The sequence below is a fragment of the Anolis sagrei genome, chromosome 2 (genome assembly GCF_037176765.1).
Source record: "Anolis sagrei isolate rAnoSag1 chromosome 2, rAnoSag1.mat, whole genome shotgun sequence".
Taxonomy (NCBI): Eukaryota; Metazoa; Chordata; class Lepidosauria; order Squamata; family Dactyloidae; genus Anolis; species Anolis sagrei.
Window position 1 is genome coordinate 141,410,190 of NC_090022.1, and position 21,979 is coordinate 141,432,168.

Here is a 21,979-nt window from a genome sequence, read left to right on the forward strand (position 1 = left end):
GATGATGTATAAGAACTCTGCAAACTCCCCCAAATATGCCCAGAATCCTATGAAATGGTTTGGCATCTATGACATGAAAAGTTAAAGACGAAAAATGTGCACAGAAAGAATCATATATAACTAAAAAGGTTAAATGCTGTATTTAAGCAAACCATAAATAAAAAAGAGTGCAATGGTGAGTAGTTTCCTCCTCCTCCTCCTCCTCTTTTACAAAAAACCAATTAGTGAATAGTGAATTACTCTCAGATCAGTTTACAATGGTCTCAGTATCAGTGAACATTTTTGGAAAACACATTAAAAAGAGTTGTCTGTTTTTCCAGATTCTTTTCTGGTCCACAACATTAGCATGTGATTTTCACTATTCATGAGTATGAGACTGGGAACTGTGTTTCCAAGCAAAAATGGGGCTGGCAGCCACTCATCCCCAAATAAACACACTCAGGAACAAGACATGATTTAAATCTTAGTGGATAGCATGATCACTAGGCTTGGGCGGTTTCGTTCGTTAATTTCGTAATTAGTTATTAATTCGTATTTAAATTAGCTTACGATCCAATATTGAGCCATGCAGGAATAGTGTGAGGAGTAAATTAGATTCGAAACAATTTTTTTCAATTTATTTCGTAATTATTTTGTAATTATTTCGTAATTATTTTGTAATTATTTTGTAATTATTTTCGCATGTCTGGTGCAAGTTTTATAGTTGTTGTTTGTTTTATCACACCAACAGTCAACAACAGAGGGAGAGGGAAGCTTCAGAAGTTCCCCCTGTCCCATTTGGAGGATTTTTTTAGCATATTGCGCAATCGCGTCCGCCATTAACAAATCGATTCGTAATTATACGAAATTTCGTATATTTCAAAATTTTTAAAAGGAAAATTTCGGAATTATTAAAAAAAACGAAACGCAAGGGCCCCCTAAAAACAAAACGAGTTTAGAACCAAATTTTTCCGTGGTTACCCAAGCCTAATGATCACGTTAATTTTAAAGCAGAAACTATCCAATGGCCCAAACTTTTATTACATTGAAGTTTGGGTCATAGCAGGTTAAAATCAAATAACAGGTTTTACCAAAAATATTGAATTTTTATGATTAGTCAAATTAGGGTGTGAGACAGATATATACACACATTGCTTAAAAACATAAAACATTACCAGCAAGAGAAACGCAACTTAGATAACAATATTACCTTTGGCTGATATAAATTGAGAATTCATTCCCACCCACCCAAAAAAGCTTATTTATTCTGTATTGGTGTGTAATTTCTCAATTTTTTTGACCTTGCATAAAAGGATGAATAATTTCTATAGTTTTCTCCCCTGTGTGGAAGAAAACATTTTTTTGCATATGATTTTCTAGACATATTGCAAAGGATTATCTTGTTCAAGCTGTGTTGTTTCATGTGTGTACAGACACACACTTAGAGACAAAGACATGAGTTGTAACTCTTTTCTGCCCTTGTTGGGGACTTTCATTGACCGCATTCTTGTGGAATGAAGAGCTGATGCCCCAAACAAAAAACACATAGGCACACCACCTGGGCTACCTACAACCTGCAACAAGAAGGGCAAACTTATATTTCAGACCACGTAGATGCAATTGCAAACTTCAGTGATATCACCAATTTCAGTAAACAGCAAAGTACGTCCCCCCCCCCCAAAAGAGTTCTGTTTAACAGCCATTAATAACATATATTGGCAGAGCAACAGATTATAATATCAATATATATTTTTGAAAGAAAAACCATGAAAGGCTAATAGGGTATAAAACTGCAGGTGAAGTGAATTCATATTATGCACTGCAGTTATGCTTGAAGCAGTTGATTTTTAGTGATAAGATAAAACTCAATTCAGTAAACCAAGGATATTTCTTTTAAAACCCGTTAGGTTATTCTGCCCTATGCAAACCCAGTATGCAAATCTTATGTATTTGACACAGAACAGACTCTAGTTTTACAGACCATGTTCAGTTCCACTTCATTAAAAATAGAAGTTTCAAGGATTAAATGCTTGCAGAAACCTTATATCGGTTACATTTTCATTTTCACAGAGGGAAATTGTGTTGATATATCTCCAATGGCAAAACAAGCCCTTTCATGTTGAATGTGATACACCTGCACTTTACCCTCTACCCACATATCTCCCCTTCAAGTGTGGTGTGATGGTTTGAGTGTTGAACTATGACTCTGGAGACCAGGCTTTGAATTCCCATTCAGTCACGGAAACCCACTGGCTTTCTTTGGGCAAGTTTCTCTTTCTCTTAACCTCAGAGGAAGAGCAAAAACACACACACCCTTTCTGAGCAAATCTTGCCAAGGAAACCCTGTGATAGGATTTTCATAAGTCAGAAATTGATTTAGAGGCATACAACACCTATTGTGGAGCAAAATTGGAATAATTATGGTTGTACAAAAGGAGTATTACATATGAACAAGCAAAAACCTATGACTCAGGGTGGATCCAGACATCCTTTTATCCCAGAAGCATGCACATTTAAAAAACGCTGACATTTCTGGGAGGCTGTCTACACACCCCAGAAAGCGCACACTTTCTGGGGTGGGTGTCCAGATATTATCTCGGGACTAGCCTGAGAGAATGTCTGGAGGCCCTCCTCCCTCCCCCAAAGCCCCCAGGCCCCTTGGGAAAGTAAAATAAACTTAACTGGCCTCCAGTGTACTCTTATAGCAGCTCTCCCAGTGCATAGAAATGACATGCCAGGAGAGCGGGGGGGGGGGGGGAGATGAGCGATTTTCCTTCTCCCTCTCTCGCTCTCCTGGTGTGTCATTTCTACATGCTGGGGGAGCTGCTATGAGAATGCACTGGAGGCCAGGTAAGCTTATTTTATTTTTCTAAGGGGTCTTGGGGGGAGGGGGATGGGTATTCCCACAGTATCTCAGTCTTCTCTTCTCCAGGGTAAATATACCTAGCTCCCCAAGTTGTCTCTAATAGGGCTCCACCTCTACAAAGCATGTACTTTATCACTGAGGGCCCATTCAGACAGTAGCTTTATTGCGGTAACTCCCACAATAAAGTAGGGGCTGTCCAGACAACATTCTGGGCAGTCCCAGATTAATTTGCCAGGAAAACCCTGGTTTGTAGCAAATTAATTTGATAGTGGATTTCTTCCGCATCTTCTTGGAAGGCGTGAGATAAATCCACTATTTCTGGTGTCTGGACTGCAGAATACTGCAGTCCAGACAGTATTTTCACAGTTTACCAGGCTAAATAAGCCCAGTAAGTAATGTGATAACTATCTTTCACTATCTAAAGGGATATCATGTTGAAGATAGAGCAGGCTTCTTTTCTGCTTCTTCAGAGACTACAGGAAAATAGATTCCACCTACATATCATGGAAACTTTTTCATGAGTAAGCAGTGCAGTTCAACAGTGGAACAGACTGCCTCAGAGGACCATGGATTATTTGGCAGTGGGAAACTTTAAACAGACATTGGGTGACCATCTCTTTGGAGTGCTTTAGACATGGACTCCTGCAGGGCAGGTGATTGTAATAGTTGGTCCTTTTAGTCCCTTCTGAATACGATTCTATGAAAAGCCTTTTCAGGCATTTAAATGATTCTGAATATGGGACCCATGGCATTTATTCACTCAGTCAATCTTTTATTGCATTTGACTAAAATCTATTACAAACCCTGTAGAATCCTATCAAATCCAGTAAGTGAGTACAAAGTATTTATTGTTTGATTGGCATGGGTCTGCACTTGTCTCTTAAGAAATGATTTTACTTATTCTCAGGGTACTTATGGCTGCTACCATGTTGAGAGGGAAAAATAAAGAGTGTGGTATTATTTTCCTTTTCCTTGCTTCTGAGGAAGAAGGGAATGTGTTGTGTATATTATCAAAAGTCTGAGGTTGTATTAAAAGAGATAATTTATCAGCAAATAGACATCATGTTGATATATATATATTCAAGTGCATATAATAAAAAAAACAAAAGGTGGCATTGTTATAAAAGGATTGCAACATGTGGATTTTCTTCGATATCTGTATTCCTTCTGGGGGCATTCATCTGCATGCAAACTCATTAAGCATCTCAAGCTGATATTTAGATCTTGGAATCCAATTAGGTGTGCCAGCAGCAACATACAGTCTTGTTGAGCTGGAGAGCCTGTTTGTAATAAGAGGAAGCCTTAGAATAAACAAGGGAGAAATGATTCCACAGTTTCATCTCAAAATCCTTCCACAATGAGGGAACATGAGAAATCCCTCCTTCACACAGTATGCTATGCATTAAGATTGCTGTGAGGAACTTACGGTCAGACTCCAACAGCATTTGGTCAGGAGTTTCCTAGTCCTATATTAAAGTCTTTGTTTTAATTTATTACAGCTGACAAAGATGTTACTGTTTGAGCTACACAGTTCTGGTGTTTGTACACCCCCTCCTCTTAAGATCAGATTTTGAAGAAATAATTTTTGATCACTATGCCATTCTATCTGGACCAAACCTAATATTATAAAACACATTGAAAACTGCATACAACCGATAGCAGCCTATCAGGGGCTCAAATACCATCTCGGTGTTAATATTTTCACTAGGGCTACAAATGAGGAGATGGGTGAGGAAATTTTTTGAGCTCACCAAGTAGCCAAATGCAGCCTTGTTTTGGTTGTAGATCAGATTTGCAAAATGCTTTCCTTCATTAAATTGAATGTAGCATCTCCAACTAAATGCTGCTTGCTATGAATTTGTTAATGGTCCCTCCCATTTTCAACATACCAACCAATATTAGCTATAGTTTTGAATTCCCTTTTGATATCTTAGAAGACTGAGGCTATGCACAGCTATCGCAAGGCACCAACAAGATCTTTGGTGTGCCCTGACAAGCAGATGTGACTAATTAAGATGTTAATTTTTAATAGCATCTTCTAAAATAATAAATTAAATCCTCAAAGGGTTTTCATCTATCTATCTATCTATCTATCTATCTATCTATCTATCTCTCTATCATCTATCTATCTATCTATCTATCTATCTATCTATCTATCTATCATGGGTGATCACTTGTGGTCAAGTATGGTGGTCTTCCAGAGGTGGAGTCTTGGCAGTGAAGTTCATGAAATATATACTATTACTATAAAATATAATTAAATATATGAATTTCATGAAACATTTCATTTTCATTTTTGTTCCAAATTTGAAGTGCAGATCTCACTGTAAAATACGATTTCACTGTTGACCTCTCTATAGTTACCCAGTGCTATTTATTTGGAGTGCCTTTTACCAATTTCAGATTTAGTACTATAACTTTAAAGTAGCCCACGTGGGTATCTGAACAGCTCCAGCAATGGACAGCGAAAGCACAATATGCACAATTGATAGAAATCACATTAGTGACATTTTAATTAGTAGATATACCAGTATGAAAAAAACCCAGAAAACACCCTGAAATAAACCCCCAAACCCCTGCCCCCCAGTGTTTCTGCTTTTTTTCCAGCCCTTCCCATCTCTACTAACCACCAAATTGTAAATGATCCATTTGTTTGGTGAAATCAGATGACATGATTCATGATTCTTGATGCCAAATGACTCAGCTTTCACAGCAGTCCCAACCTCCCACATGCCTTGCCTTTTAAACACAAATAATATTAAATTACTTTTGTCTTCTCCTCTGACTTCTTTAAATTATACATTTAACTACTTTTTAAAAATACTGAAAGAGATTAAGTTGCAACTTTCTTCCAAAGCATGTACAATATACTTTCATTGTTTTGACCTTTAAAACACTATATGGTTTGAGTCCAGATTACCTACTATGGTCTGAGTCCAAGATCACCTTCTCCTGTACAATCTGCCCCAGGCACTTGAGTCCTCTGGGAAGTGGCTACTCCAGCTACCCAGAACCCAACTGATGACTATCATCCAAAGGAACTTTTCATCAGCTGCCCCATGACTGTCGAATGGCCTAACCAGAAGAGGAATTTAAGAGACAATTGAACACCTAACTCTTTTGGCAGGCCTTCCCATTTTTTCTCTTTGAATTTTCAACATTTTAATATATGTATTTGATTTATTAATTTTTACATTGATTTTTATTAACAATATCTAGATTTTAATAGATGTATTTTACATAATGTTTTATGATTATGTGTTTTAACTATGTTGTGCTTTTCCTTGAGCCACAAAAAGAGGTGAGTAAGAAATAAATGATTGTGATAAGAATTATCTCTGAATTGAATTTTATCTTACTTCTCATACATTGCAGTAACACAGTTGAAACTTGTCTTGCAGTTTTGTTAATCCATTTCTTCTCAGCATCCACATGATAGAATGCTTCTCATATAAATGTCCACTGATATTAAACAGATTCAAGCATAAACATATAGCACTTGGACTCCCACAGCTCAGTGATTTCAAACAGAATATATGAATGACTTTCAATGAAATGCTCTGGTTAAAAGTGTCAGATGAAATCAGAACATTATGTTCTGTGATCTCTGGAGTCTGTTGGAAATGTTAGTGCCTGGTATTATAATCATGAAATGCATTCTTATTTAGTTGTTATTATATGAGCTGAACGACTGTCTAAATTTTGAAGGTGAGAAAAAATTTGAAGGAGGTGTAACTAGTCCAACAAAAAACAAAACAGCCTTTGTATTTCCACCAATAGTGTGATATTACTGGCCAATATGGGATCAGGTAGTGAATGAGCATGCATCATACCACTTTGCAGCCAATCAGACTTGTTATATGCTGGTGAGAGGGGAGGGAATATTGCCAAGGGAAAGGAAGACACATTTCTACTTTTCCAGTGATTGGTTTCACTATCTATTCCTTGTAACCCACAAAACGGAAGAGATCAATTTTCATTTTATTGCCAAACTTGACACCTCAGACACATGAAAGGAAAACATATTGCTTGTGTTCATTTGTCCTTTCCACCCAGCATAACTGAAAGTTAGGTCCACAAAAAATATAAGAAAGTTAGTTTGCCATTTCAGTTGCAGCTGTCCCTAATTAATTAAATATCTGAATAATCAGAACACAATACAAAGAAGAAAACATACTGCTAGTTACCTAAACTGTTCAAAAAATTCTCCAAATAAGCCCACCATAGGAAAATATATATAAAGAAATGCATATGATCTCAAGAAGGAATATTAAGGTATAATTTAAACTTTTTACATGATTTAGTATTTTTCTGCAGAACAACAAATTTGGGAGACAGGAATTTTTGCACACAAATTTAGACGACAGGGATAAGCTACAATTACAACCTGCTTTATGTAAGAATTTACACATATTAATACTGAATACACCCTGTTAAGGAGAGGACATGAGACAAATCAGGGCCAATGATTAAAAAGTCACAGAAGAAAATGCAGCATGGTTCTGCTAACAGGAAGGTTATAAGGTGAAGCACTGAAAAGATGATGTGGAGAGATATAAACCGATGCTGAGGAGGGCATCATCATACATGTGGGAAGAAGTTGATACCTCTTTCAATTATGTCGATAATCAAAGTAATATTTGAAACCTTACCTTTCTGCCCCCAGTGTTTATGCGAAGAGGGGTAAGGAAGGGGTCAAAGATCATATGGCTGGTTTCTATATTAACTGGTGATTGCCGTTTTCCAACAGAACAAAGATTCCAGGCTGAATTCACCAAGCCCCAAAAGGAAGGAACTGTAATGGAAAAGGAGAGAGAGAGACATTACTGAATGAGAGGATTTTTTTAGGAAGAAGAAGAAATGCAATAAGTACAGAGACTGGCATTGTGTGATAGACACTTAGTCTGAGACAGTAGGTGAGAAGTGTTAAAAGAAGGAAGGCCCAAGAATACAGTCTCTCCTTTAAAAAAAGAAATAATACACCAACTCCTTCACCATTTGCCTGAGTGAATGTTTCCTCTCTTCTTTCCCCAGAGTGCCTCTAATGACTAGAAAAACTGTGGTTGCTTGTACATTAGAAAGCAGAATCACAAAGAGCTCTAAGAGGATCTCATGCAATTTCATGGCGTGTGTATTTTTCTAAAGAAAAGGGCACCATTGTACTACTTTTGCTTTTTTAAAAAATGTGCAATTGGTACAGACATAAACCAGATCTTAGAAAAAAAAACCCTTAATACTGTTTATTAGGTACGAAGACAAAACAGGGATGTGCTGTTCGGTTTGCACCAAAACCTGACCCAGTCATCATGTATTTGAGCAGAGCACTCTGAGTGACTGTAATAGCAGCAATCAACACAAATATTTGACACAGGGACTGGAAGACAGGCCTCTAAGTAGGCACAGACAGATGCACAGAAGGAGGAATTTCAGCTCAGGTACTTGTAGCACCTTATTATTTATTTAACAATACACATGATTTTCTTAATATAATCTTCTACTGAGATCACAGTTAAGTTTAGCTTAGTTATATTTATTCAATTTGAATCTCACTTTTAGCCTACAGTGTGATTCAAGGAAGTATCTTAAATAATACAAAAACATGAAGCAAAGAAAACCATAAATGCAATTTTTAAAACAAAAAAATAGCAAGCAAAATAAAGCCCCATCTAGTTAAAAGCTTCAAATGTCGCAAGCGAAGTCAGTTGTCAAAAAACTGCTTAAATAAAGAGGTGTTTCCCTGCAAGTAAAATGACAAGTGAGAGGGATTTATCGCTATCTCTCTAGGCAGGGAGTTCTAGAGCATGAGAACAGCCACTCAAGGGTCTCTACAATGGCTCCAAACCCCAGACCCATTGTTAATCCACTGCTGTCTGTCTCCACAACACATAGCAAGTTCAGATGAGTTTCCCAGGACTTCTTTGTTTAATCTGACTCTGCCCATTATTGGCAAAGTTGGGGAAAATTCTGGAGTTTGCGGGAAATTCCAGAGGATCCCAGGGCTTGGTAGCAGTCCAGAGAGCTGGATCAGGTCTATTTTGGCGTGACTCCCTTTCCAGGTGCAGGCCACAGAGTCAGCCTTTGCCTGTGATGATCAGTACATGGGATGTCCGATCCTCCATGTTGCCTCCACTGCTTACCACAGAGTTATGTGTGCAAGCATCTGGGCATTGCCGGTTGTATCTGCACAACTACAATTCAACCTCCTTCTTGCTGACCATGCTGCACCCTATTCTGACATAAGCAGACACAACAGGCAACATACAGGCACTTGCACAGCAGCAACATGAAGAACGCAGTGACAGTCCATGCTGTATCTAGAGCTGTTCTAGACCAGATTTGCACCAGAGTATCCTGCCCAGTGTAGCTGTGGTCTGAAAAAGCCCCTCTCATTCCTGCATTACACAGAACAGGGCTGAAGGGCAGGCTTTCCTCAAAGGTTGTAAGGCCACATCGGTCCATATAGGATGACTTGGGCAGGCTTGCACAGCTTAGAAGAACTCAAATTTAAAACAAAACAGAATAAATCAGATGTGCCTGTGCCCAACTAGCACCTTATTTCTTTCCCACAGGAAAATTGGTATCCAATGTCCCTGTGATGAGAGAGGGAGCAGTCTATCTGCATAGAAGCACCCATCTAACCTTTCTTCCTTCCTCAGCTTCTCAGGGTAGGGAGTATCAGAATCAAATTATTTGTGGCCTAATCACATATTTCCCCATTTGCAAGTTGACTTCCATTGACTGTGAGCATGGGATCAAGGGTTCATGTATAATGTAGAATGAATGCAGTTTGCCTCCCCTTTAACTGCCATGGTCCATTGCTGTGGAATCACAGGAACTGTAATTTTATGAGGTCTTTAGCCTTCCATGTCAAAAAGAATTACTGTCTCACCAAGCATCAGCATCCATTATTCCATTATATTGAGCCATGGCAGTTAAAATGGTGTCAAACTGCAACAATTCTTTAACGTAGATGCACAATGCACCCCTAGCTGCTGGTGGTAACAAGTTAATCCTATGTCCACTGCAGAAGTCCCAGACTATTTGTTTGTTTGTTTCCCACATTTGTATCCGGACCTTCTCGCCCCTTAGAGCAGCCTTAAATCAGGCAACGATTTGATGCCAACACATATCAATCCGAAAATAAACAAATCCAATTAAAATCCAATTAAAATATCAATTATTAAAACAACAGTTAAAACCATGCAACTTTCTGCTTGCAATTTCCATTGTAAAAAGAAGCCCTTTTTGGAGGGGTGGTGGTGATACAAGTTCAGAGTTTGTAAGTAACATGATAAAATGAAACCTGTTCCTTGTAATTAATGACATGCATGTGTGGGAAGGTGTGGTGATCTCCACATAATACATTCCATTTGCAGAACCAGTAACCTTAATTATAATAAATGATAAAACTATCATGTTCCTGTTCAAAATAAAAAGCATCTCAATACATTCTTTGAATTAACTTCCAAGGTGTGCTGAAAGCATGGATTGCTTGATATAAATGAAACCACAAAGAGGAATAAGTGTTCAAGTCCCTTACTCCCAAGTCAACCCTTTTTTAAAAAAGTAGTTTTTTATTGAAATATTATGAATTACAGCAAAAGAGGGTGAATATTTAAAAGAAGATAGACAGTAGGAAATAATGAGTGAATAAAGAGAGAAGAGAGAAAAAAATGCACTCCCAAGTCAACCCTTTGCATGTTCACGTTTGGGGATTTGATTAATATGTTCTCTCTAGGAATCTCTACCTCCTTTAAGATGACTCTATAGTCAACTTCCACCAGAGGCTCACCTTAGAGACACACTGGAGGACCTTAAAATTAATAAAGAGTTAGACATCTAACTCTGTGAAGGTGTAGGGGCTACTACAGCAGGTTCGAGAGCAGGATCTGGGGTCCCTGAGGTGGCAACTTGTGAAACAACAACCTGACACCCCACTATGATCTTTTAAAGGACAATGATGCAGCCAAAAAAGTCAACCACCAATTAGTTCTATTGGTTATGCCACTTACTTGTGAACTGAATATGCGAAACTACCTCTCTGCAATAGTTTACTGTGTTTGCCCTGCTAAATACTTACAACAACTGTTTATCTGTCACCTTTGTAATTAGGCTCATGATTGCAAAATAAATGTAAACATGTTAGTCACAAAACACATAATAATAATAATAATAATAATAATAATAATAATAATAATAACTACTTTATTTTTATACCCCGCCTCCATCTCCCCGAAGGGACTCGAGGCGGCTTACGTGGGGCCAAGTCCAATCAACAGAGTGGTAAGTTTTTAAAAAATAGCCACAGACAATTGGAACAGGGTATATCAAACTAGCCTGAGCCACAGATATACAGAAGAGATGTTTTGTTGATATTCAAATAAAGATGAGCTATGTGCTATGAAATATATCACTCATGCATACATTCATTTGCTTTGGATTTTTCCTCTTCTTGCAATAACCCTTGCAAATTTAATTTGTAGCTTCACTTCCTTTCCCTTGCGTTGCCTTGCTGGGCCTTCTCTTTCTCTTTCCTCTGAATGCAGAAGCAGAAGGTGAGCATAGAAACTCACTCTGCTTGCTGAAGTAGCAGAGAAATGACAAAGGTGAAAGTGTCACTATTATTAACAGTAATATTTTGGCTTAAGGAATATCATGATCTCAAGGAAAAAAGTAATAGATAAAGGGTGTTACAAGTGACCACGTGGCCTCACCACTTTTTTATCCTCAGATATGTTTGTGAGGTACAGATGCCCACATAAAAATAAATTACCATGACACAGGTTCAAGTTCCCCCTTAAAAATCTGATGATTCATCATCTAAAAGTAGTCTAAAAGTAGGTCTAAATAATATTAACACTTTATTTATATTTCACCGTTTCTCCACAAGGGGATTCAGGACGGATCACAGTACACATACATGGCAAACATTCAGTGCCATTTGGACAGACATGACAGAACAGACAGAAAGGAGGCGTATTGTGTTGTGTTGACTTCAGCTCCTTGGAAGGTTGTGCTCGAAATCCAGCCACAGAGGGGTGCTGTTGCTCCATCCTCTATAATGAAGAGCCATCAGGACTTTCTCCTTCCTTTTTGATCATTGGCATTTTCTGGTCTTTTTTCTTTTTATGGTGTCGTAAAACATTTTCCCAGCTTGTTTTAGTGGTACCTAATTTCTCTAATTACAGTACAACCTGTTTTCGAACTGCTTAGGTCAACCGTAAGTTGGGCTTGATAGTTGGCAGCTCATGCTGACCTGGGGCTTCGAACTAGCAACCTTTCAGTTGGTAGAGGTTATAATTACTGATGATTTTACCAGCTGTGCTAAACCCCAACCCAAAAAGTAGGTATGGTTAGTAACCAAGACCTAGCAACAAAGTGGACTGCCACATTTTTCAAATAAATGACATTATTCACCATCCTTTCTGTGGGGAGAAGAAGGAAAGATTATACTAGGTTTATAGTAAGGCAGAGCTATGAATGATGAGGATATACAATATTGAGAATCAGGATAAATTATACTGCAGCACCCTACATCTATCAGGCACATAAAGGTTAGTTCAATGATAATCCAAAATACATTAGAGTCAACAACTGGAAATGGGATGAGTACAATCAAAGGAGTTTGAAAGGTTTGCACTATTTTTGTGTATATACCTGTAAACCTATATTGCCTGTCAACCTAAGATAACTCCCATTAATTTCATTGGGTTTTCTTAGGTAAGAAATACTTGGGAGGTAAGAAATACTTGGTTTTGCCAGTTCTGAAAAATAACCTTAGTTCCTGTTATTTGTTAGCAGTCTCCTATTCAAGAACTAATCAAGAACTGACCTTCCTTGGTTTCCAAGATTAGATAGGATTTGGTACCTGTATTAAATCCCTCTGCACTATTACTATCCTCTAATACAAATAACATTGATTGATTGAAAAAAATAACATAGGAATATATTTGAGCATTAGAATAAAAGCATGGTATTTGGTGCAGTTTACTGTTCCTCACTCCACATATCCAGTCATTGTTAAAATGAAGATTAATAAGCGGTCTTTCAAAGATTCTGGGACAGAAACAGTCAGAGCTTGGAATTTTTTAAAACATTATCCCCAAACCTTTTTATTGGGGGGGGGGGGGTGATTAAAAACAAGAATTGCATAAATCTGGAAGCATATATTTGAGAAGACACTTAAAGAAGGAACTACAAAATGATAATCAATGCACTTATAAAATAGTTTGATTTCTATTTCATTTTTTTCAAACAAAACAGTCCTTTTGATGTAGATTAAAATTTCACAGCTCCTGAAATGCAAAAACATCTTGCAGCAGTTGAAGATTTTTGACTAAGTGTCTTGATGTTCATGTCTCAGCAATTAAAGGAGGAAAAAAAACACATCCTCATTGAGGATCCTTGGGGGGTGGGGGTGGGCAGGCATTATTGAAACAACCAACTTTGTGGAAACTGGAATTTGGCATTGGGCAGGCACACAGCCAATTTCTCCTCATTCTCAGATGACAAATGAAGTCTGGTCAGTGCTGTGGCAGTCAACAGCAATGTCTCCTACTTGTTTTTCCTTTTTTCTTCTCTGCTGTCCTTCTGCAGATATGTCAAGCCATTTCTCACTCTCCAGGACAGGGCTGGCAAGCAAAAATGCTGGTTTTCACACTATGGAATGGGTGTGGGCAGAAAATCTTTGGCCAGTTCTGTTTCTACCTATGTAAGTTGTATTTTGTCAAATTTAGAAAGAAGCTTTAAAGATTTTATACTGTTATTTTGAAAAGTTTTTAAATGTATAGTCTGCCATCCAAATTCATTAGGATTAGGGGCACAGTGAAGATAAAAAAACAGTTTTTTTTAAAAAAAATACTATATTTTTACTTGGGTGTACACCTTTCTGTGAATTTCCAGCTCTTTCAGCATTGATGCTCAATGTCTGTACTGGACCGAGAGACTCATAGAGATAACACTTTGATCGAATCTGTAAACGTACTGTCTTCTGCATTTTAATCCTTGACAATATGGCCTTATTACCTGATATCTTAAAACTGAAAATTTTATAATTCCCTAGCAGCATTTTGAAGAGCACAAGAAGGCTTTCTGTCTACTGATGATTTGAAAACAATTGATAGCAAAATGGATTCCAAAAAAATATAATTGTTCATAAATGTTAAGTTATTTACTTGCCATTTGAAACATCACAAAAATATTGAAAATAAATAATTTATTTTATTTCTATATTTTTGTAATGTTCCAGATGGCAAGTAAACAAGTCACATTTACAAACAAACTTTTATCAGAATCCATTTTGCTGTCCTTTGTCATTACCGCAATCTGAGGAATTAATGATTTTTCAAAGAGATCTGAACAGCATGTATCCAATTTGGATTTAGCACAAACAAACACACTTACCAATAATAGAAGAGAGTGGGCTTTGCAAGCCAATTAAACAATGAGTGCCATTAGTGAAATAAATTGGTTCACAGTGCATAACAAGGGCAAAACTTGTAGATTAGAATAAGAAAGAAAGAAAAAACTGGTTAACCACTTAGTCTCCTTCCCCCATTCTGCAAACTGAAAATATTTTATGTAAGGAAAGAAAAATATCTGAGCATAAGGTACTACAAAATGTAACTATAGATAATAGTGTAGAAACCACAAGGTCTGCAGGACATAAGAGGCTTTGACTCCCACTTTCACCCCAACCCAGGTGTATTGCTGTTGTGCTGCTTATATTTGATAGCAGAGTGACAACAAGAGCTCCACACGGATACATGTTGTGGCATTTTCACATTGATAAAGAATGTGCTTTCTTTGTACAGTATCCTACTCTATTGAGGGTACTGTACGATTTGAAATTATCTTCTTTCTGAAAGGTGTGTTTAAAGACGAAGAACCACCAAAAAGGAGAAGAAAGACCTTCCAACTACAGTCAATATGTGAACATCAGATTGAAAAGATATATAGTAGGGTAGCCACTGTTTTCTCTGCTACAGGTCAAGAAGCAGGAGGAGGAAGGCAATATTTGAGGGAGGAGAGCATAGGTGAAGCCATGGTTGTTGCATCAGGTTTAAAAATGTATATGTGTGTTCTCCATCAATTATACTGTTGGAAATGAGGGAAGTTTCAAAACCACCTCATAAGTAAAGGCATTTGTTTTCTATACTGAGTTAATATCAATGTTTTTTTCCCCCAAGGACACAGCTCTCCTCCACAATACTAAAAACCCTGGATGCTCAAGACACTTAATACACCATGGCATAGTAAAACGATGTCCCTTATATACAATGGCAAAAGGTTTACTTTTTGAATTAAAAAATATGTTCAAGTTGTGGATCCAGAATCCATGGAAACAGAGGGTTGACTATATTGGGGTCGAATATAAGGGGGGGGGGGGGAGTAAAACCAAATTCATGGAAGCATTTCACTTAATTTGCACTGCTAATTGGTTCTTTCAGATTTCCAATCACCCATGCGTGGTTTCATTTTTAAAGATATCTCCTGTGTAGTCAGAACATTACAATAGAATATCCTTTGGTTGCAAAGGTGGGATGAAGTGCATAAATGTTTTCAGATGGGGGCTCACCCAGACAACACCTTTATCCCAGGAGCTTCTGCAGCAAACAGGAGGGTGGTCAGATGATGTTGCCTCTAAACATGGAAGCAATAGCTACAAACAGCAAAAACTGCAAGATTTTTAAATGCGGGAATATTCAGGTTTTGAGCTGAAAATCTTCCAATGTTTGTATGTCCTCGCACTCGGAAATCACAGGATTTTTAAATCTAGGTTTGTTCTTGGGTTTTAGATGTTTGTTCCTGATTGGACAGTTCCTAAAAAGAAGGTGACAGTTGAGTTGAATGCAAAAACTTTGTTGGTATGCCAGAAACTTCATGAAACACGTGGAGGGCACATTTTGTCTGGCCCGGACAAAGTTGTACCCCCCTAGTCAATGTTGTACATCTTTTCACAGTAAGAGCAATCAGTAACAGACATGTATAATCCAGGAACAACACCCTGTCTACACAGATGGCCCTCCAGTTTACATAACCCAGAAACAGAATTTATACAAAGATTTGCATCTTTGCATGTTCGCATCTTAAGTTTTCTTTTTAGAACAATCCACTGAAATTTCCAGCCCAAGTCCCATGGTTGCCATATTGGGAGCCTCTAAATCCCACAACAAAGTAGCAAGTGTGGACAACAGAGGCAGAAATCCTGGGACCAACAGATCTGTGTGTGGACCTCTTTTGAAGTCCTGGGATTTTTTGCCCCCAATTAAAACCCGCAATTTATTGCTGTCTGGAAGTGCCCTGGGTTATTGCTCTTTCTTTTTTTGTAGAGAGGTGGAACAAGGTAGGGATGTTCAAAAGATTTTTTTTGTAATTGTTTTAACAAATGCAGGGATGCATAAACATGAACTGTACAATCTGTTCTTATATTTGTTAATAATAACTATTAATGCAATAAACACTATTTGTATAGTACTATTACATTTGAGTTTCTTCTGCCATCTTTTTAAAAAACTGGTGAAGGACTTTTTTGTTTTTGCTGCGACAGAATATCATAACTACCCTCTTGGATGGCTCTTTTAAGATAGATAGAGAGATAAATCCCTTAAGAAATGTTTCATTCTGAGTAAACAAAACTCTCTATCTCACTTCAAAATCTATTCAGTGGTCAGATAAGATCTGGAATATATTTTTCTCTTTTCTTTGTGGTGTCAATGTGACATTTTTCTCTCTTTTGAAATGACAATTGTTTGCTGTATCTAGGGATAATAACACAAAAAGCAATATTTCAGGTCTGCAGATGTAGATTATGTACTCAGGAAAGAAAAGCCTTCCTGAGCATGAAAACTGATCAACGTAAGAACAGAATTACCTGTTAAGGTTGTTGCATCCTGGCTTAGAGTTGCCAAGAATCCCTTTGAGGCTGGATCTACACTGCCCTGTATCCCAGGATCTGATCCCAGATTATCTGCTTTGAACTGGATTATATGAGTCTACACTGTCAGATAATATGGGATAAGCAGATAATCTGGGATCAAATCCTAGGATATTCAGCAGTGTAGCTCCAGTCTGAGGGGCCTTCTACACTATAGTAACCTACTTCCTTCTGGATTTGAATCCCACCCCCTTCCACCGCCCTAGGCTTTCCTTTAGTGGGTGGCTAGATGCTATTCCAGATCAATCAGCCCCCTATTCCTCTCTCAAAACTCATTCCAGGGGCCTGCTGGCAGTAGAGGCTGCTCCAGAGAGGCCTTCTGATGCTTGGAAATGATGCCTCAGGAGGGGGAGGAGGAAAATCCGTCCACTTCTCCCCTTCTCCCCACCTCCTGATACATCATTTCCAAGTGTCAGGGCGACTCCTCAGAGGGGCCTGTACTGCCAGTAGGACCCTTGTGTAAGTTATGGATGTGAAATGGGGGGTGTTTTTTGGAAGGGAGAGGGTGGCAGTAAGAATTGACCCACTACTTTAGGGGCAGATTATGATATTTTTTTAAAATGACTCCCTTCCAACTCTGGCTACAATGCCACATACACAGTCTTAGGTCATCGAGGAAAATGTCAGTGATATCTTAATATGTTGTCTGAGATGTTACAGGGTATGCTGGAAGCTACATTACACTTATGGAACTTCAGATATCCCTCTGGCATGAAAGATTTTATATCTTTGATGATTAATCTAAAGAAGAAAACAAGTGGAAATACCATAGGCAATGGTGGACACTCTTTTCCTCCAGCTCAAAGCCTTGTTGGCATGCAATTTTGACAAAGACTCAGGGTCCTTCCAGAAAGCCAGTAAGGAGGTTGGATTAAAAATCCTGCTATCTTAAGGAAAGCCCACACACTGAGTTATTAGTCCTGGGAAATGGTCCCATGGTGCCCAGAAAGGTTTGGTTAATGTGAATTGAAGAGAACTGAAAAGGTACCCTGGGAAATCTTTCAAAAGTTTTCTTTTATCCCCCCTCCCCCAATGACTCTGAGATGTGTTGCACCTCATAAGCATTTTGTCAAAGTTGAGTGGTAATGCAGATATAATAAAGTGTGCACAAGCTGAATTATTTTATTTCTCCTCACTCCTGGTGCCTTCAGGTTTGCTCTCTTGAAAGCTGTTGCCTCTTGGGGTTACTTTCCTGTGGCATGCTGCTGCCCACTGCATAATTTCAAGATCAGTTTCATTCAGTAATACACAGGAAAGGAGAAGAAAGGAATGGTTGGATAGAGTTCTCGTGGGAATTGCTTTCCTCTCGTGTGTGTGGCTCCATCTGTTTACATCCCTCCATCAGCTGTTTCAGGATTTTAAAATGAGGATACACACTGGAATAATCTACACTAGCTTACTGCAAGGAACTCTAATTTTTTGGGAGCGCTGGGATATACAGCAACAGCACATTTTTGCATGATATTGGATTTTCTGTGATCCTTTTAATTATGTTTTTCATGCAGTTCCACAACCAAGTGTGCATTATAGGTATGTGTTTTATAGACAACCCACCCCCTTATCCCACTGTCTATCAGATTTTCAGACCTGTGTTGATGGGCCCCCAGATTTAGTACAGATTACCAAGAATGGGAAGAACATCAATATAGCCACTCCTGCAATAACGGCTATTCCATCCATTTGGTATGTCCATAACCTGATAAAAAGTCACTAGCAGCAATATATAGCATAAGGACTACAAATGGTGACATGTTCGGTGATGCAGAGCTATATGTCTAAATTAGAAAAGCTGGAGGAATCTGTGTCTTTATATGGAGTTTCTCATCTATTATTGCCTTACCAGCTATATACTTTTCTATTCTCTCCTAGCTCTTCCCTCCCTCCTTCCCACTGAAATTCTACTGACTTGTAATCCCACCCACTCCATAAAATGCACTGTGAGTGCTAGGAAACAGTATCATGAATGCCAAATCCTAATGTTGCCTGAAAATCTTTATTTTCTATGTTTTTTACTTCTGAGTAGACGTGTGCATGCAAAGACATTTGCCATCAAAATCATATGTTTTTACACATATAGTGGTGACTCATTCCTGCTGCAGCTGGTGGGGCCAAGATCACGGAGGGAAATGGTGGACTAAACAAGCAACGTCAGAGTTAGTTATCTATTTTAACATACAGGATGGGAGAGAGACTGGGACAGGGAGGGAGAGAGAAATTTTGTAGATGCATAAATTGAAAAAAAATATGCAAATTAGAATCAGTTTATGGCTCCCAAATAAAGTATGAAGGCAACATTTGTTGCAAAGTATAACAGTAACAACTGTCTACTACGTCTCCCTTCCCCTTGGTCATATGTGAATAGTATACATAGTATTATATTATCTTAATTGTTTTACTGTATTTCTATGCTTTGATGTTGACTGTAAACCGCCCTGAGTTGCCTGCGGGCTGAGAGGGGGGATATATAAATACAGCAAATAAATAATTAAATAAATAATATTAATCTTCATTGTCATCTAGTGACTTCAGTGTCTGCAGAAGGGGTAATTACACTCTGGGTTTAATCCAGACATTAAAGTTGTTATTTCAAGTGGTGGGCCTATCTGGGGGATAAGGTTCTGCATCTTGAATAGTCTCTTTAAAATCTGGGCTACAACCTAAAACACATTGAATCAATATTGGCTGAATCTGAAGGTGGATATAGACAGCCCCTTTATTGCGGAAACTTCTGCAGTAAAAAGGGGCAGTCCAAACAACATTTTGGACAATCCGAATTAATTTGCCACAAACCAGGTAAACCCTGTAGTAGGTTTATTCCGTGTCTTCTTAGAAGGCGTGGGATCAACCCACTACTTCCTGTGTCTGGACTGCAGTACAGACACCATTCCCACAGTTTTCCAGACTAAATTAGTCCGGAAAACTGTGGGAATCCCAACCCTCTCCCTCAAAACCCCCAAACCCCTTTAAAAAGAAAAATAAACTTACCTGGCCTCCAGTAGAGTGTTGCTGGAGCTCTCCCGGCATGTAGAAATGATGCACCAGGAGAGGGGGGGCGGAGGAGGGAATCTGCAACAACACTCTACTGGAGGCTGGGTAAGTTTGGGGCCTTTGGGGGAGGGGGATATGGTCACCAGATGTTCTGCCGGGCCAGTCCCAGAAGAACATCTGGTCACCCACCCCAGAAAGCATGTGCTGTCTGGGGTAGTGTGGACAGGCTGCTCCTTCCCTAAATGAAAAAAGGAAAATCTCCCACATGTATGAAGACAGTGTCAGCTGGTGAGGTTCATATCAGTCAGGCAATATATCCATTGTGTTTCAGTTCAAACATAAAGAGGCTATCTAAAAGACTCTCTCCTCCAAACATATTCAAGGCAATGGACAATCCATTTAAAAAGTAAAAGTAAAGGTTTCCCCTAAGTCTAATTGGGTCCGACTCTGAGAGGTGGTGCTCTCTTCCAGTTCTAAGTCAAAGAGTCGGCGTTGTCGCCGGAATAATTGCATGGAGCGCCATTAGCTTTCTGTTGAAGCGATACCTATTGATCTACTCACATTCGGATGTTTTTGAACTGCTAGGTTGGCAGAAGCCGGGGCTAACAATGGGAGCTCACCCCACTCCCTGGATTCAAACCACCAACCTTTTGGTCAGCAAGTTCAGCAGCTCAGTGGTTTAACCCGTTGCACCACCAAGGGGGCTGAAGTTTGTGTTAAAACCTAGAATTTACAATGACTTCAGGACTATCAGCTGTGACTATCTGCAAGGACCTTTTCCTCTGGCACTTTAAATCAGGGTTAGTGAAATAGTAATGAGCCCATTTGCCTTTCTTGATTACAAGATGAATACATGGATCAGGTGCAACGGCCATCACACAGTGCACATGCACAATTCCCTTTCCAATGCAGAGTGTAAAGTGAAGGAGTATTTCTACTCAGAACCAGTGTGGTCCCTCTTTTTCCCACTGGATAGGGACTGAAGTATGCGCACTGGAACAGCACTCAGTTGACACCCTTCCTTCCCTCCTTTCTCACCCTTATAAAAGCAGTTGGACATTCCAATCCAGCTGCTTATTATTGCTCAGTATCCCCCTTTAATTTTCTTTCTGTCTCTCTCTTCTTTCTGTTAGTATGCTTCTCTTCCACCAGTATAGCTTCTACCCCAGATGCTGCTGACTATAAGGGGGTCCCAATTGCTCCACAACCAATAGCTGTGTCCAAGATGATGCCATCTGTCCCTCTATGAGCATTTTGGCAGGTTCACTCTGACATCCCAAGCTTCAAGATAGACAAAGTGCAGACTTAGTTGGGTGATCCTTGATCCCAAGTAAGTTCAGTCTCTCGTTCTCATTGCAATGATACTGCCTCATATTAGGCAGCAATTAGCAGATACAGTTTTCTGTGACCAGTCACATTTTTGAATACCAAACTACATCCTGCCATGTCTGTTGATCTTCAAGATGTATGCCTCTCAGAGCCATTATGTTGTTACATTTAACTTTTATGTAAAAGCTGAGAAGGTCATGTGGTTATCTGGCAGCATTAGCATCATGATTCTCTTCAAGCCGAGTAGGTGGAAGTAATGAATGGTCTGCTTTAATGATGTACACAGAGCTGTCCCCCCCCCCCCCCCTGTGGTTTCAATTCCCACTTTAAATAAACTAGCGTCAGATTTTATCTTAGGCACCAGTAATTATGGAAGCCAAGAATAATTGCTGCACAAATACAACCTGATTGGCTTTTATATTATGGCTGGGCTTCATTTTCAAGCTTAAATATATGAAAATCAACTCAGAGAAGAAGACCAAGTAGACATTATATCAACCCATCTCTTATCTGCTCAAAATTCCTGCCTACATCTCTCTAAACCAGGGGTTGGCAGGCCAGATGCTCTTCAAGGTCACTTACCCAGCTCCTGTCCTAAACTTTAGACTTAGTGTCATCCTAAGTCTGAAACAACTTGAAAGCAAACAACAACAACAACCCTAATTATCTTGACTATCTCATCAGCCAAAAGCAGGTCCACACTTTCATTAAAATACTGGTAACTTTATGTTGGTTAAAATTCTTCTTCATTTTAAATATTGTATTGTTCTGTAATGGGTTTGTTTGCACTACAAATAAGATAACTGCAGTGTGCATAGGTATTCATTAATTTTTTTCTCAAACTATAGTCTGCCCCCCCCCCCCCCCCCCCAAAAAAAAAA

General features: G+C 38.8%; 1 protein-coding gene across 1 annotated transcript in view; it reads right to left on the bottom strand.

Moving 5' to 3' along the window:
* Positions 1 to 21,979, bottom strand: part of CA10 (carbonic anhydrase 10) — a 377,635-nt gene that overhangs the window by 211,153 nt on the left and 144,503 nt on the right. The window contains exon 4 of the mRNA XM_060764005.2: positions 7,498 to 7,640. Within this exon, the coding sequence (XP_060619988.1) occupies positions 7,498 to 7,640 (143 nt within the window). The remainder of the gene's footprint in view (positions 1 to 7,497; positions 7,641 to 21,979) is intronic.